At 53.7% G+C, this 13,554-nt stretch overlaps 1 protein-coding gene across 1 annotated transcript in view; it reads right to left on the bottom strand.

The window, feature by feature from the left end:
• The window catches only part of NOC2L (NOC2 like nucleolar associated transcriptional repressor), a 40,044-nt gene that overhangs the window by 12,615 nt on the left and 13,875 nt on the right, over positions 1-13,554 (bottom strand). The window contains exons 12-16 of the mRNA XM_077312597.1: positions 10,623-10,734; positions 6,893-7,006; positions 3,648-3,749; positions 2,828-2,971; positions 2,203-2,316 (exon numbers count right to left, since the gene is read on the bottom strand). Coding sequence (XP_077168712.1) covers positions 2,203-2,316; positions 2,828-2,971; positions 3,648-3,749; positions 6,893-7,006; positions 10,623-10,734 — 586 coding nt within the window. The remainder of the gene's footprint in view (positions 1-2,202; positions 2,317-2,827; positions 2,972-3,647; positions 3,750-6,892; positions 7,007-10,622; positions 10,735-13,554) is intronic.

The following is a 13,554-nucleotide window of genomic DNA, read 5'->3' on the forward strand; positions in this document are numbered from 1 at the left end:
GGAGGGGGAGGGATCACTGTGTTGGGATTTCCTTCCATAACACGCATTACTTTACAGGTTTTCCATGTGCGTTTCATTTGCCAAACGGTCTGCCCAAATCCCTGGCATCATTAAATCCTTTCCCAGGCTGAGCCTCCCATAAAACAATGTCCTCATGGAAAACGGGGGACGTGAGCAGCAGAGGGCGGCCCCTTCCCCATCGTGGCCTGCCAGTCCGCGGAGACAAATGGGATCGTTCGGAGAGCCAACCAGCCATCACACACCGCCATTCTGGGTCGCAGGCAGCTGCTTTTTAAAAGCTCCCTTGCGATAAGGTGGGGGCTTTGATGGAGGGGGAGGAGGAGGAGGAGGAGGAAAGGGAAGCTCTCTGCATGACAAGGCAGAAGGTTGGCAAACCCCAGCAACCCTACCTCCCCCCCCCAAAAAAAAATAAAAAACAAGGCAAAACTCCTGAAGTCTCAAACGCAAAAGTCTGCAAAAGGGAGCTCCTCCACCAGGCATTTGCCTGAGACTGACCAAACCCAAATAACATCCACAGGTCCCCCCCCCCCATGAACCAGTCTGACCTCTCTGGGGGCCTCAGCTGAGTCATCGTTCCTGTTGTTGTTGTTGTTTAAGGCCACTGAAATGGTGTTATTCAGAACTACTGTTGATGTATTGACTATGTTAGATGTTAGGTCGCTCCATGTTTCCCCCCCCTCCCCACCGTAATGTTATATATAAACCTCCCTGGAAGGGCAGTATAAAAATCTAATAAATAAAATAAAAATAAATAAACAAATTCAGGTTTGGAGAGCAGCTGCAACGAACTTGTTGATGTTTAGGGTCACGGGTGTCCCAAGCTGCTCACCTAACCCCAAGCCAGGCAACACGCGAGGTGGAATTTCTTACTTCTCCCGTCTCTACGCATGCCGCCTGCCCCCTCAATTTCACACCCCAGTTCAGCGTTTCCTCTTCTTCACAGCTCTAACAGTCCTTGAAATGGGATGCTATGAAAGGCACAGAGGAAGAATTATTCCTCCGAACCTAGCTACCCCTTCTGCCCAATGGATGCAGCTTCCCAGAGGTCAGGGCCCTTCAAGGGGCTACAAGGCCAGGACTGGAGTAGGGCGGGGGGGGGGGGGGTATGGGGTCTTGCACCATCCACCCCTTGACCCTAATCTCCTTCAGGTTTAGGACTTAACTGGGCAGGCTAACTTCCCCTCCCCCTCCACTCTCTGCATTTCACTCAAGTGTCTTCGGTGCTCCATGGCTCCCGGAGGGGAACATCCTTGGTTCGATGCTGGGACAGGGGAAGATTTCCTCCTTTAAAAAAAGATCTGCTTTTTAACCTGCAAAGGAAATCCTTATTATAAGCTCTTGCGCCAAAGATATATTCCAAGCAGTTCATTATTCTGCATTTCCCGGAACAAGAGAAAAGCCGCGGAATTCGGCTCCTTCCGAAAACGAGCTTTTTAAAAAGGGATGTTTCTAGCCCTTGTGATTACCAAGGAACGACTGAGAGCACGCGGGGGAAGAGCTGGCAAAAGGCACAGGAAGCCGGAAACGTCCCTGAGCAAGATTCCAGAAGGCAGCGACCCAGCGCTCTGCCTGCCAAGTTACTTACTTTCCCTGCCCTGCGATTAGCAAAAGCAGAATAAATTATGAAAAGCAATCCAAACAGCCGCATAAATTATGCAAAATAAGCTGCACGGCAACGAATGGAGAAAGGTGGTGGGAAAGCGGAATCCGCTGCAGCCAATGGCAGCCCTGCAGGTTCTCCAAGGCAAGAGATCAACTGAGGGGGTTGGCCATTTTAGGGATCCATTTTGCTCCTTCCACCTCCCAAGGGCTGTGAGGTTCACGGCTGCCCAAACTATTTAAAACCTCTAGCTCAGGGTAGTCAAACTGCAGCCCTCCAGATGTCCATGGACTACAATTCCCAGAAGCCCCTGCCAGCAAATGCTGGCAGGGGCTCCTGGGAATTGTAGTCCATGGACATCTGGAGGGCCGCAGTTTGACTACCCCTGCTCTAGCCAAATGTGTGACGGATTTAAGGTCGTGAAGTAGCTTGTGCCAATCCCAACCAACTAGCTTCCAAGACCCACTGACCCATCAGGCTAGCCTGAGCGCCCCAAATTAGGACTTGCACAAGGTACACCAATAGGCCGCCACCGACTCCGGCCATCCAGCTGGCCAGCTCCCTCCAGCGGGTGCCCTCACCCGTTCTTTGCCGCTGATTTCCAGCTGTATCTCCTTCTCCCGCAGCTTCTTCCAGTGGGCATAATAAGTCATCAACGGGGTCCCCTCTTCCCTGACCGCCTTCTCCCATCGGTCCTGTAGGCAACAGAGAGAGGACAGTTCAACAGCCTGCAATCCCCTGAAAACCATCCGGGTGAAAAGAGGAAGGCGAGATTGCGGTTGACCAAGCTAGGCTTCCAGCACATGCAGAGAGGCCTATGCTCACAGCCCGGAAGTGATGCCAGCTGGCCACGCCTCTCTGCCACGCCCCTCAGAAGTGATATCGCTCCCTTGCTTGTGGCTGAGTGTATTAAGGCAGGAGGGGAAAGGCCACAGACCCCCGGGGGCACAGGGGCTGAGACCTTCCCCCAATGTTGCCTCCTGGAAATCGGATTTAGAGATTGACTGCCTCCGAACATGGAGGATCACTTTAGTCACCACGACTAGCAGCCTCTTTTGCACCTGTCAAATCCCCTTTTTAAGTCTATGCCTCTTTCTCTCCCTTCTCAAGCAATCCTCTCAACCCCACCCCAAACGGCCACCAGGACAGGTTGGCTGTTCCCCCTCCGCCAGGCCACGGAATCGGAGGACGCCGGCTAAGGCTCACCACGGCCTCCCGGTTGGCGACACCAAAGCTGGCCTTCTGGCGCTTGTTGGTGATGTAGGCCGAGTTCTCCTGCAGCTTCTCCAACAGCTGGCGGATGGTCTTGCAGTAGTTGGCCACCTTGCACGCCTTCAGGAACGCCTTGAGCTGCCGGGCGGGGGGCAGAGGAGAGGAAACAAGATGAGGAAGCACATCCCTCCCCAGAAAGAAGGAGCAGGAGATTGGGGGGGGGGGGAGGGGGGTTGCTTTGGCAGGCAGCCAAGCCTCCTGCCTGCCACTAGTCAGGGAACACCTCTGCACCATGATTGTGGGAGGGAAAGGTGAAAAGGCCACAGTGCGCATGCATGCGCACAGAGGAAGGCACATACATGCAAAAGCAAAAGACGCAGAGGAGCTATGCCCCATCTGCTTCCAGCGACACGATCCGAGGATTGGGGAAATTGTTTCTGGCAGGCCTCTGACCTCAACCTCCTCCTTCTCGCCAGTGGGGTTTATCCTGGCAGAGACCACGATTTGAAACTCCCTCACTTGGCCCCGGCGTGTGGAGAGCTATAAACGGTGATAAGAAACAGCTGGGAGCTCCCACATACCAGACGCCTGGGAACTGGATGCCCAAAATAATAGGAAGGCAGAGAGCACCAGCAAAGCGGGAGGAAAGCATGAAGACGGGAACCCGGCTACTCCCAGCTTGCGTTCTACGAGCAAAAAGGCCCCCTTTCTGCCCCCAAATTCTTCCTTTTAATTCTTTCAACACACTCTTGGTGCTCTCCCCCATCCACCTAAATTTATAGGACTCTCTAACACCTGGGGAGTTCTCACCTACCTGAAGAATGGCTGGAAGAGCTAGCTCAGGAAACCCGATTGTGTATGCCTGGGTGTGGAGATACTCCAGGGTGAGGTCATACAGCTGCTCGATAAGACCGTCCTGTTGGGAAACGTACAAAGGAGAGGAATTAATGCCTGTCCTTAAAATCTCCGAACCCATGCGTGGGGGGGGAGGGGAGTTACTTCGGAGGGCACATGTTCCAACGGCAGCTGCTAAAAAGAAGAGCCCGCCAGCTGATGCAAAAATTGCCCCCGTTCTAAACACCGCCCCTCTGTGTCTCCAGTCATTGTTAATTTTAGGTTTTGCTCTAAATTACTATGTATTACAAGCATTAAGGGGGCGGCATTCATTTCCCCAGGCACCAGGACTTTTATTTCTCCTTCCTGCAGCCCCAACCCCCTCTAAAAACAGCACGCCCAAGACTTAGCATATAAAAACCTGAGACTTTCTCACCTAAAGCACACCGGAGGTGGCCTTTCATTGCCATTTGTCCTGGGCCTGGTGTTTAAAGTTATACTGCCTGGCCATGTGGGTGTCCCCTGTGAGCCATCATGGGTAGCAGCCTTTGACAGGCCACAAATTTGTCCAGCCCCCTTTCCTTAAAAAAAAAAAAAGATGGTTTTTAAACCATCTTTGATTGGCTTCGTCTATGTCTACAGCAGAACGTGAAGGCAGAAGGGACCGAGCCCCCTCAGGCAGCAGGTGAGGAGGGATTATGCTTCGCAAATCCCCCTTGCTAATAATTCCCTGCAAATGGAAAAGGCGCACAAAGAGGTATAGCTAGAGCTAGGTAGGAAAAGGGCCTCTAATGAGTTCTGGAGGGGAGGGGCTCCCCTTGGAGTGGTAAATATAGGAGGGGCTGCAAGAGAGCCCCTGGCTACGGATCAACACGTGCTCAGCCCCAGCCTGGGAACGGGGCAGAAGACCGAAGGCAAACCCTGAGCATGCCCCACTCTCCCAGATGTCAGAAACGGCAGAGCACCGCTCTTGGAATTCTGCCACCTACTTTGGCAGACCAGAGATAACGGCCGTCGATCTGCCTTGACTCCTGCCAGCTATTTAGGCTTTGCAAAGAAACGGGACTTCCCTTTCTCTGTCCAAAACCTGCTGTTGGTCAATTTAGTGATAGAAGGATCCTACAGAACCACAGAGTGGGAAGGGGCCATGCAGGCCATCCAGTCCCACCCCCTGCTCAAGGCAGGATCAGCCCAAAGCATCCAGGAGAAGGATCTGTCCAGCCGCTGCTTGAAGACGGCCAGTGAGGGGGAGCTCCCCACCTCCTTAGGCAGCCCCTTCCTCTGCTGAACTAGACTCCTAGAATCCTAGAGTGGGAAGGAGCCATGCAGGCCATCTAGTCCCACCCCTGCTCAGTGCAGGATCAGCCTCAAGCATCCAGGAGAAGGATCTGTCCAGCCGCTGCTTGAAGACGACCAGTGAGGGGGAGCTCCCCATCTCCTGAGGAAGCCCATTCCATTGCTGGACTAGACTCCTAGAATCCTAGAGTGGGAAGGGGCCATGCAGGCCATCTAGTCCAACCCCCTGCTCAGTGCAGGATCAACCTCAAGCATCTGTGATAAGGCTCAGTCCAGCCAGTGGAGAGGGGAGATCCACTGCTGAACTACTCTTGTGGAAAAAAATTGCATCTCTCCATGTCTCTATATGCATTCTCACAGCCATTATTTTATCAGCAACACACACACACACACACGTCACCCGGCTTCTTTCTCAGCGTGTGTGCTGGGTGGTTAAGAGTGTCAGAATGAGCAAGGAAGCTCAGTGGGCGGCCCTCCCATACTCTCTCGGCCTAACCTTCCTCACAGGGATGTTGCGGGGACAAAACACAAGGAGAGCCTCAAAGGAAGAGTGGGATAAACACCAGAACGCGACTTGTGCTTGTCTTTTCCGACGTCCTTCCGAAGCAGCCGGAAATTAAGCTGTGTTTATCTCGAGGAGGCTCCCCAGCCACCCGAGGTACGGGGCCCCTCTCGTCCAGCCGCCGTTCCCCTGGCAGCCCTTTTACACCGAGATGCGACTGTCCACACCATGCCAACAGCCAATCACGGAGCCCATGCCCGGCTTAATTAATTACTCAACCTAATTACTTCTGGCAACACTTAATTGCAGAGTTAATTAATTATGTGACCCAGGATACAGCAGGCTTGGCCCTCTTGGAACGGCTTCTGTGCTCCCCTTCAACACGGCTATCCCCACTTGGGCTCTGATAAGGCTACTCCCGAGTAGGAGTCGGCTCCAGAAATGTTTGGATTTTATTTATATTTATATTTACCCGCTGCTCTCAAATGTCTCACGGCAGTTTACAAAAATCAATGAAATGCAATAAAATTAGAACAAAAACATAATATCACTTTGCCGTTCAGCTTTTCAAGCCGCCATTTCTGCTTAAGGAAAATGCTCCCTGTGGGGTTGGGCTCCAGTTCTGGAGGGATGTGGGCCAGATGACCTTCAGCAACCCCTGTCCTCTCCATGTGGTGCGTACACACATGGTACACAAAGCTGTGCGAACACGCATTAGCTACCTTGCAGTCCTTGGGAACGGAGACAGGTTTCACTGATGGGTTGGATATATTTGTCAGGAGACCCACATGCTCACATTTGAGTTCTTTCAGAACTTTTGGTTGCAGCCCATCTGGGCCTGGTGATTTGTCAGTTTTTAAACTACCATTCAGTCATAGGACCTCCTCCTCCGGTGCCCCTTCCTGAAATCAGCAATTCTGGAGTGGGAAAACACCTCCCGTTTCCCCAGACTTTTAGATAAGCCCCCCCTTCCTTCTGCCCAAGCCGTGCCCAGCTCTTTCCCTAGTTATGTCCTCTTGGGCCTCTGTTCCTGGCTATGAATTTCATCCTCATTTGGAGGGTATTTTTCCCGGTCCGAGATGCTAACTGACTTTTATTGTAAGGATTTTTAATTATATCGCTGCTGTTAAACAGCTTTTCCTGGTTTTTACACCTGAATGTTTGTAGATGCTATTTAATTCATGAAGCAAAGAATAAGCATTTAAAAAAAAACCCAGAAGATAGTCTCAGAAGCTACTGCTACATCTCCCAAGGGAGTGAGGCTACCTGGGGCTATTCACAGTCTGCTGCTGCACGGTAGAAAGTCAGAGGCACAGGGGTCTGATGCCCACAGAGGGGTCTGATGCCCTAGCCACACCCACCCCATCTCGAGGCCTACCCGCCCCCACCAGTGCTGCTTCTCTCGTGCCTGGATTAAGGTCCCTTACCCGGAAGGATTTCTCCTGCAAGTTGGCATTGGAGAGCTTCAAGATGACAGCAAAGTTGATGGGCTTGGAGCTCATGCGGCCCGGTTTCTTGTTGAAGTCCACCTGCTGGAACACCTGCAAAGCAAGGACACGGTGACCTTTGGGCATGCGTGCAGCCCCATCCCTGGCAGCAAGCAAGAAGACCTGAGGTCCCTAACCCCCAACGTACAGAGCAAAACAAGCAAGAGGGAGAGAGAAGGGTAAGAACGGGGAGAGTGAACAAAAAGCAGAGTAAACAAAACAAACGCAGAGTCACAGCAAAGAAGGCAGACGAAGTCTCATCAACCCAAGAGCAACATTTCCTGGCACCGATGCGGCAACTTGCATTCCCGTCCTTGGGAGATTGAGCCTCCCCTCCCATCTCTGCAAGGCACTAAGGCCAGGGCCACGGGGCAAAGATGTCCAAGTTAAACTCCCGAAGAAGTCAGTGGCGGCCCGCCCTTCAGAAGCACGGCCTAGCAGCTTTGCAGTGTGCTATTGTTTTTATTTATTTACACCCCACAAATCGCCTTCCCCTCCTCTCCCCTCAACAGACCCTCCTCTGAGACAGGTGGGGCTGAGAGAGCTCAGAGAGAACTGGGACTGGTCCGAGGTCACCCAGCGGGCTGTGTATGTGAAGGAGAAATGGGGACTCAAAACCAGCTCTCCAGATTAGAGTCTGCCCCTCTCAGCCACAACATAACCTCCCCAGGACATTTTGAGAGCGAGCAAAGTGTAATTCTGGGTTCAAGCTTTCTTGTGCATGACGAAGCACGCATGCACGCGCAGGAAAGCTCATGCACCCAAATTTTATTGGCCTTAAAGATTCCACTGGACTCAAACTTCGTTCTTCAGTACCAAAAGCTTCCTGAAGTCGCTCGGGGGGGGCCACAGGTGGGAGGATCCTGTTGGATTCATCCTAATCATGGGCTTCCCACAGGTAACCGGTCAGCCGCTACGTGGACAGAAGGTGGGACTGAATGGGCCCTTGGTCTGATCCAGTGCCGCTCTTCGTCTGTGCTTAAGGGGGCCTGATTCAAGAAACCAGGGCAAACTCCCCCTGCAGGACTTGCAGACCCATCTGGTTGCGTGGCACCGGCACTGCGTGGGCTGCCTTTCCTCAGCCTTCGAGACCTGCCGTTCCTCCGTCTCTGTCTCCAGAGGCCCCTGGGGAGGAGGCTTAGCGGGCCGGTCCCTGCATCCATCACCACCACGGAGGCTTCAAGTGTCAGCCGTGTGTGCAATCTGGGGAGGGGGAGCCTCTCCCAGCTATCAGGGCTAACCTCCTTCCTCTCCCCACAATCCCCTGGAGGGAAAGGAGATGATTTTAAATTGGCACGCCAGCATCTTCCCCCACGGGAAGCAGGAAGGGTGGTGGGGGGAGACGGATGGATGGATGGATGGATGGAGAATGGACGGACGCTTCCACCTTGTTTACCCACGTTTGCCTTCCAGCGCTGGAGCCGAACACGACTCCTCTCGCTGGAGCCCATGCCTGTCACCCCGACGAAAATTAAGTAATAATAACTGAAAGGCAGAGAAGCAACCGAGGGGGCAGCAGCGAATCAGAATCCGAAGCCGCCCCTCCCGCCTCGGCCCACCAACCCTGCCGGTTCCCACTTCCGACGCGCCCCCCACCCTCCCCCCCCAAAGAGGAGCAGCCGCCGGGGGCAAACGCTCTGTGCGCCAGAGCAGAAGCCGCTGTCAAGGCGCATCACGCAGTCAGCCCTCATCTCCCGTGGCAGGGGCTTGGGGAATTCCGGAGCCTGGAGGGACAGCGCGAGACGCTCACGTTGTCATCGAGGCGGTGACAAGGGCAGAGGAAGAGGAGGGGGGGGAGGAAGGGAAAGGGGGGGGAAACGAGGAGGGCTCCTTGCTCCCGACTGCACGGCGGGGATGGCAGAGGGTGGGAGGCGGCAGACGCTGCGTTGGCCGGACGAGAAAACAGGATCGAGAGGAGTGGAGAAACAAGTCTGAATGGCAGATTTCAGGGTTTTGCAGAAAAGTTGCCATCCTAACACGACACCAAGAAGAACCGGGAGCCGACTCCAGCCTCTTACGGACCAGGGTTCTCCTTCTCAAGCTGGCCGTGGTTCTCCAAGGTCTCAGGCAGAGTTCTTCCAAATCACCTGCGGTCTGGTCCTTTCAACTGGAGATGCCGAGGACTGAACTTGGGACCTTCCGCACGCCCAGCAGAGGCTCTCCCACTGAGACGTGGCCCCTCCGGCTAACCTGAAGGGCCTAACAGGGATCCTCCAGGCGCAAGGAAGTCTGTTCAACACCAGGAACCAGAATCGAAAAACAGGCGTTGCTGATTCGCAGGAGGCCGGGCTGGCTTGACCTGAGCACTTCACGAACATTTGGCAGCGTGCGTCAGAAGACATTTTATTATAATATATATATATATATATAAATTCTTGTCCCTGGCGTCTTCCACCAGAGCAGCCTCTTGGACAATGGACCCCCAGGCGTGCCCCAACAAGGGGGAGACCCACAGGGACCCAGACGTATGCTCCCAGCAGACTATCCAAGGAGAGAAATTTAAAGTCAGACCAAACCTGGGGACTACTGTGGATGCCCTCTCGAAGTTCAGACACAGAACGGTAGTGCTGTTTATTTAACGGGCCAATAATATTTTCAAAGCAGCTGGCTGATTCCCCCCCCTCCTTTTTAATATGCCTAAAAAAAAAAAGGACCCAAACGAAGTGCTGCAAACCGAAAGCCGACTCCCAAAGGGCAAGGCGCCTGTCGCCCGCCCTGCCAGCATCGGATGTGGTCGGAGGCGGAAGCCAGGAGGGGAAGGCATGCGTGAACCACGAGGACGGCTGGCCCAATCCGTGCGGCTAGCCACGAGAGGAGCGAGAGAGGCCGCTGTTATCTGCCGGAGGTTGAGGAACGAAGGCCGGCAAGGGGGGGGGGAGGCGGGGAAGTGACGCTCTATCGCGAAACCCAACTGGCAGAGCCTCAGACGAGCAAGCCGAGGGGGAGGAAGGAAACAAGACGCAGGAGGGGAACAGCCAAGAAACCACAAGGTCCGGGAGAGACGGCGAGGCCTCGCCGGCTGCTACGGCCCCAAAGGATGTGGTTCGCGAGGGGACGTTTGCAACGACATTTAGAAAAACCCGCAGGAGTCTTTCATTTCCTCACGATTAGCAACGCACCGAGACAGCTTGCCGAATTTCCAGGCCCGGGGCCCTTTCCTCCGGCAGCCGCCTCTCTTTTTCGGCCCTCGCCCCCGGCAACTGCTGAATGCAGCTTCAGGGTCAGCAAAGGAAGGGGTGGGAAGGGGGCCCCCGGAAGGTCCCCGGCCAGAATAGAGGGCAGGCCAAACAGACGCACCCCCGCCAGAAAACGCAAACATCGTTCCCATAACAGAATTCGACCTCGAGGAGAAGCACATTTGCTGGAAGAGCAAAAGGATCAGAACAGAAATTCTTATCCCCATTTCGAAACAGGGAGCAGCCGGAGGGGGGGGGGGGGGAGGATGCAAACACTTCCTGTATAAAAAGTCCCCTCGTGCAGAACGGCCCCAGAGAGAAGGCTTCTAAAGGGGACAAGGGACATGGTTTAGCGATGGAACCTTTGCGTGAGAAGCCTGACCTACCACGCAGGGTTGTTGGATGTAAAGGAGGGGGGCGGGGTGGGGCAGAGCAGAAGAAACTCACACAGCCCACTGTGAAGACCGCAGCATTGTGGAACAAGAGAAGCTCACCTCCAAGACGAAGGGAAGGACGGGGATGAACGTGTGCGTGTTCTCCGACAACAGGGTGAGCGCCCGGATGCAGTGCATGCGCAAGGGGTAGAAACGAGCCGTGGGCACCAGCCTTGCGGGAACAGAGAGAGAAAAAAACAGGATGAGCAAAAGCCACGGATTATCTAGAAGGGGCTCATGGGAATTGTAGTCCATGGACATCTGGAGAGCCACAGTTTGGCCACCCCTGGCAATGGGGTCTTCAAGGCAAGAGGTGTTCAGCAGTAGCTTGCTATTGCCCTGGATCAACTTGGGGGTCTCCCACCCAAATACTAATGAGGGCCAACCCTGCTTCATTTCGGAGATCTGAAAAGATCGGCCTGGCCAGGGCCATCCAGCTCAGAGCAGAGCCGTGGCCTGTCTCAGCACAGCCGTCCGGGATTACCTTGCTAGTCTCCCCTCCCATTAATAACCGGAGTGACCCACTTTAGCATCTGCAATTGGACGAGATCAGGCCAGCCTGGGTCGGCCAAACAGGGTGCTAGACAGGTAGGGAAACAATCAGTGGAGCAAATTTTATGCAAGGCATAAAACACATCAGGGCACCCACGTCAGGCTGCAAATGGCTACTTCGAATTTATACAGCGCTTTCTGCACTTCACATGTAATCTCTTGCCGTGAGGCGGTACAGCAGTCCTGTAAAGTAGGCCGGGATTATTATTAATATATTATCACACTGGAGAGCTGAAGTGAAGATAGGACAGTCGTCGGCTGAGGCCAGGATCGAACTGGGGGCCTTCTGGTCCACAGCTTACTACGCTACACAGCTAGCCGGGAAAGGCAAGCAAACGCAGGCAGCTGAGATTTAGCATCCGCTGGTGACGAGAACAGAGATTCAATGGAAGAGGGAGGGGAGGAGAGGAGAGGGAGGAACAGGGCTGGGTAAATGCTCAGGCAGGGAAATGGCTTCTCCAGGTACAGCAAAGATACCTAAAGGTGATTCTCCCAGAGCGGCCTGTTAAACCCATTCACCGGCCGGAGACAAGAGGCCTGCTGTGAAACGGAAAACATCTGTCTGCCCACCAAAGTCAGGCAACAGGGCCTGGCTGACAGGCAGAGAGAGGCTCTCGGGCTGGGAGAATTCTTTCCCCAAGGCCGGGAACCTGAGATACCGCAGCCGGAGACGCCGGCCGCTAACGCCGGAAACGGCCACCGAGCTAGGGACGAAACCTGCAACGCTTTGGGGAGGAGGCCGGTTTTACTGGTGTTCCAGGGCTCAACCCCGGCTTCCTCTCCCTCTAAACCAGGGGTACTCAAACTGCGGCCCTCCAGATGTCCATGGACTACAATTCCCATGAGCCCCTGCCAGCGACAGCTGGCAGGGGCTCATGGGACTTGTAGTCCATGGACATCTGGAGGGCCGCAGTTTGACTACCCCTGCTCTAAGCAGCTCAGTTGTTGATGCAAATTCAGGAATTACAATCCTTCCAGATTTCAGGAGTTACAATCCTTCCAGAGTGGCTTGTGGCTGGTAAAAGCCGTCCCAGAGAGTCAAACAGGGGAACGATTTCCACCCCCCCTGCACACACACACACACACACACACACAAGCACACACGGCTCTCAAAAATTCCCTTCCTTGCTTTTGAAACCGTTTTACAGCCCGATTCCCAGATCACAGCCCTGGTTCTGAGAAGCCAACCCCACCACGCCGTCCCCCGAGGAGAAGAGACTGCTGAGGCCGTAAAACCGAAAGAGGGAGCGCTTGCTGCCTCAGCCGCACCGCATAAATCACGCAGCTGCCCCCCCCTCGCCCGTTCCCCCCCCCCACACCCTCCCCGCCAAATAGTGAAATAATTATCATTGGATCCATTATGGAAATAAATCTACTTTCGCGTCCAAGACCTGGCAACCGGCAAAGGGGGATGACGAAAACCTTCTACAGGAATTAATTGATTGGGGGATAAACCTGTTAAAAGGTATAGATTTACTGTAAACCAAGGCCATTAATTTCCAGAGAGCTCCGAGACGTGGCAGTCGGCTTAAAAACTTTCCAGCGGCTAGGGACAGTCCGGGAATAAAGTATGCGCTGGAACGCTCTGTCGCCTGCACCAGACGCTGGGACTGGCCGCCTCATGAGCCAGGAAAGGGAGGGGGGGGGAACAGTCCACTGGCTGGAAGGTTTTCTAGCCCAGTTGAGAAGTGCTGGCTGAATTCGGAACCACGTTCAAATGCACGCAAACTCTAAAATGCAGAAGCATCCTAAGCATTCAGATACAGCGCAGATGAGTTGCATTCCTGTGGTCCCCCATCCCAGTGCCCGTGGGCACCATGCCACCCACCAACACCTGGTGCCTACCCACCCTGTGTCAGAATTCCCAGTTTGCCCACAGGCTCAAAAAGGGTGGGGGTCCCTAATGAACAGAAATGCATCCCCCTATACACCCAACCTGGCCCCAGTAGATTAGTCCTTCTCTTGGCTGAGCTCTCCTTTGTTTTATTTCATCGGACTCTGGAGACCACCCTACCTTTAAGAAGCTCAGGGAAGCACACAAAATTATCTCCCACCCCCCTCCCCCATTTCATCCTTGCAATCTCCTTTTATTTAATTCATGGTATCAATCAATCATTTATTCCGTCATTGCCCAATAGATGCAAAAAGCAAAAATATGTTTACATTAAAATTTTGAAGGCTTTCAAGAGTAGATTTACAGAGTCTCCCAATTTTTAAGATTCTCTAAAAAAGCAGAAAAAGTAGGCAAAGGACGCTACTAGCCCAGTTCTTTCGTGTTCTACTAGTTGGCCAATCAGACTCACTGCTATACAATATACAATATACACAGCAAGGTGTTAAAGTTGTTAAAGAATAACAGCCTCTAATCTGGAAAGCAGGGTTGGATTCCCCACTCCTCTTCATGCAGCCAGTGGGGTGACCTTGGGCTAGCCACAGTCCT

Source organism: Paroedura picta, chromosome 15, assembly GCF_049243985.1.
Source record: "Paroedura picta isolate Pp20150507F chromosome 15, Ppicta_v3.0, whole genome shotgun sequence".
NCBI lineage: Eukaryota > Metazoa > Chordata > Lepidosauria > Squamata > Gekkonidae > Paroedura > Paroedura picta.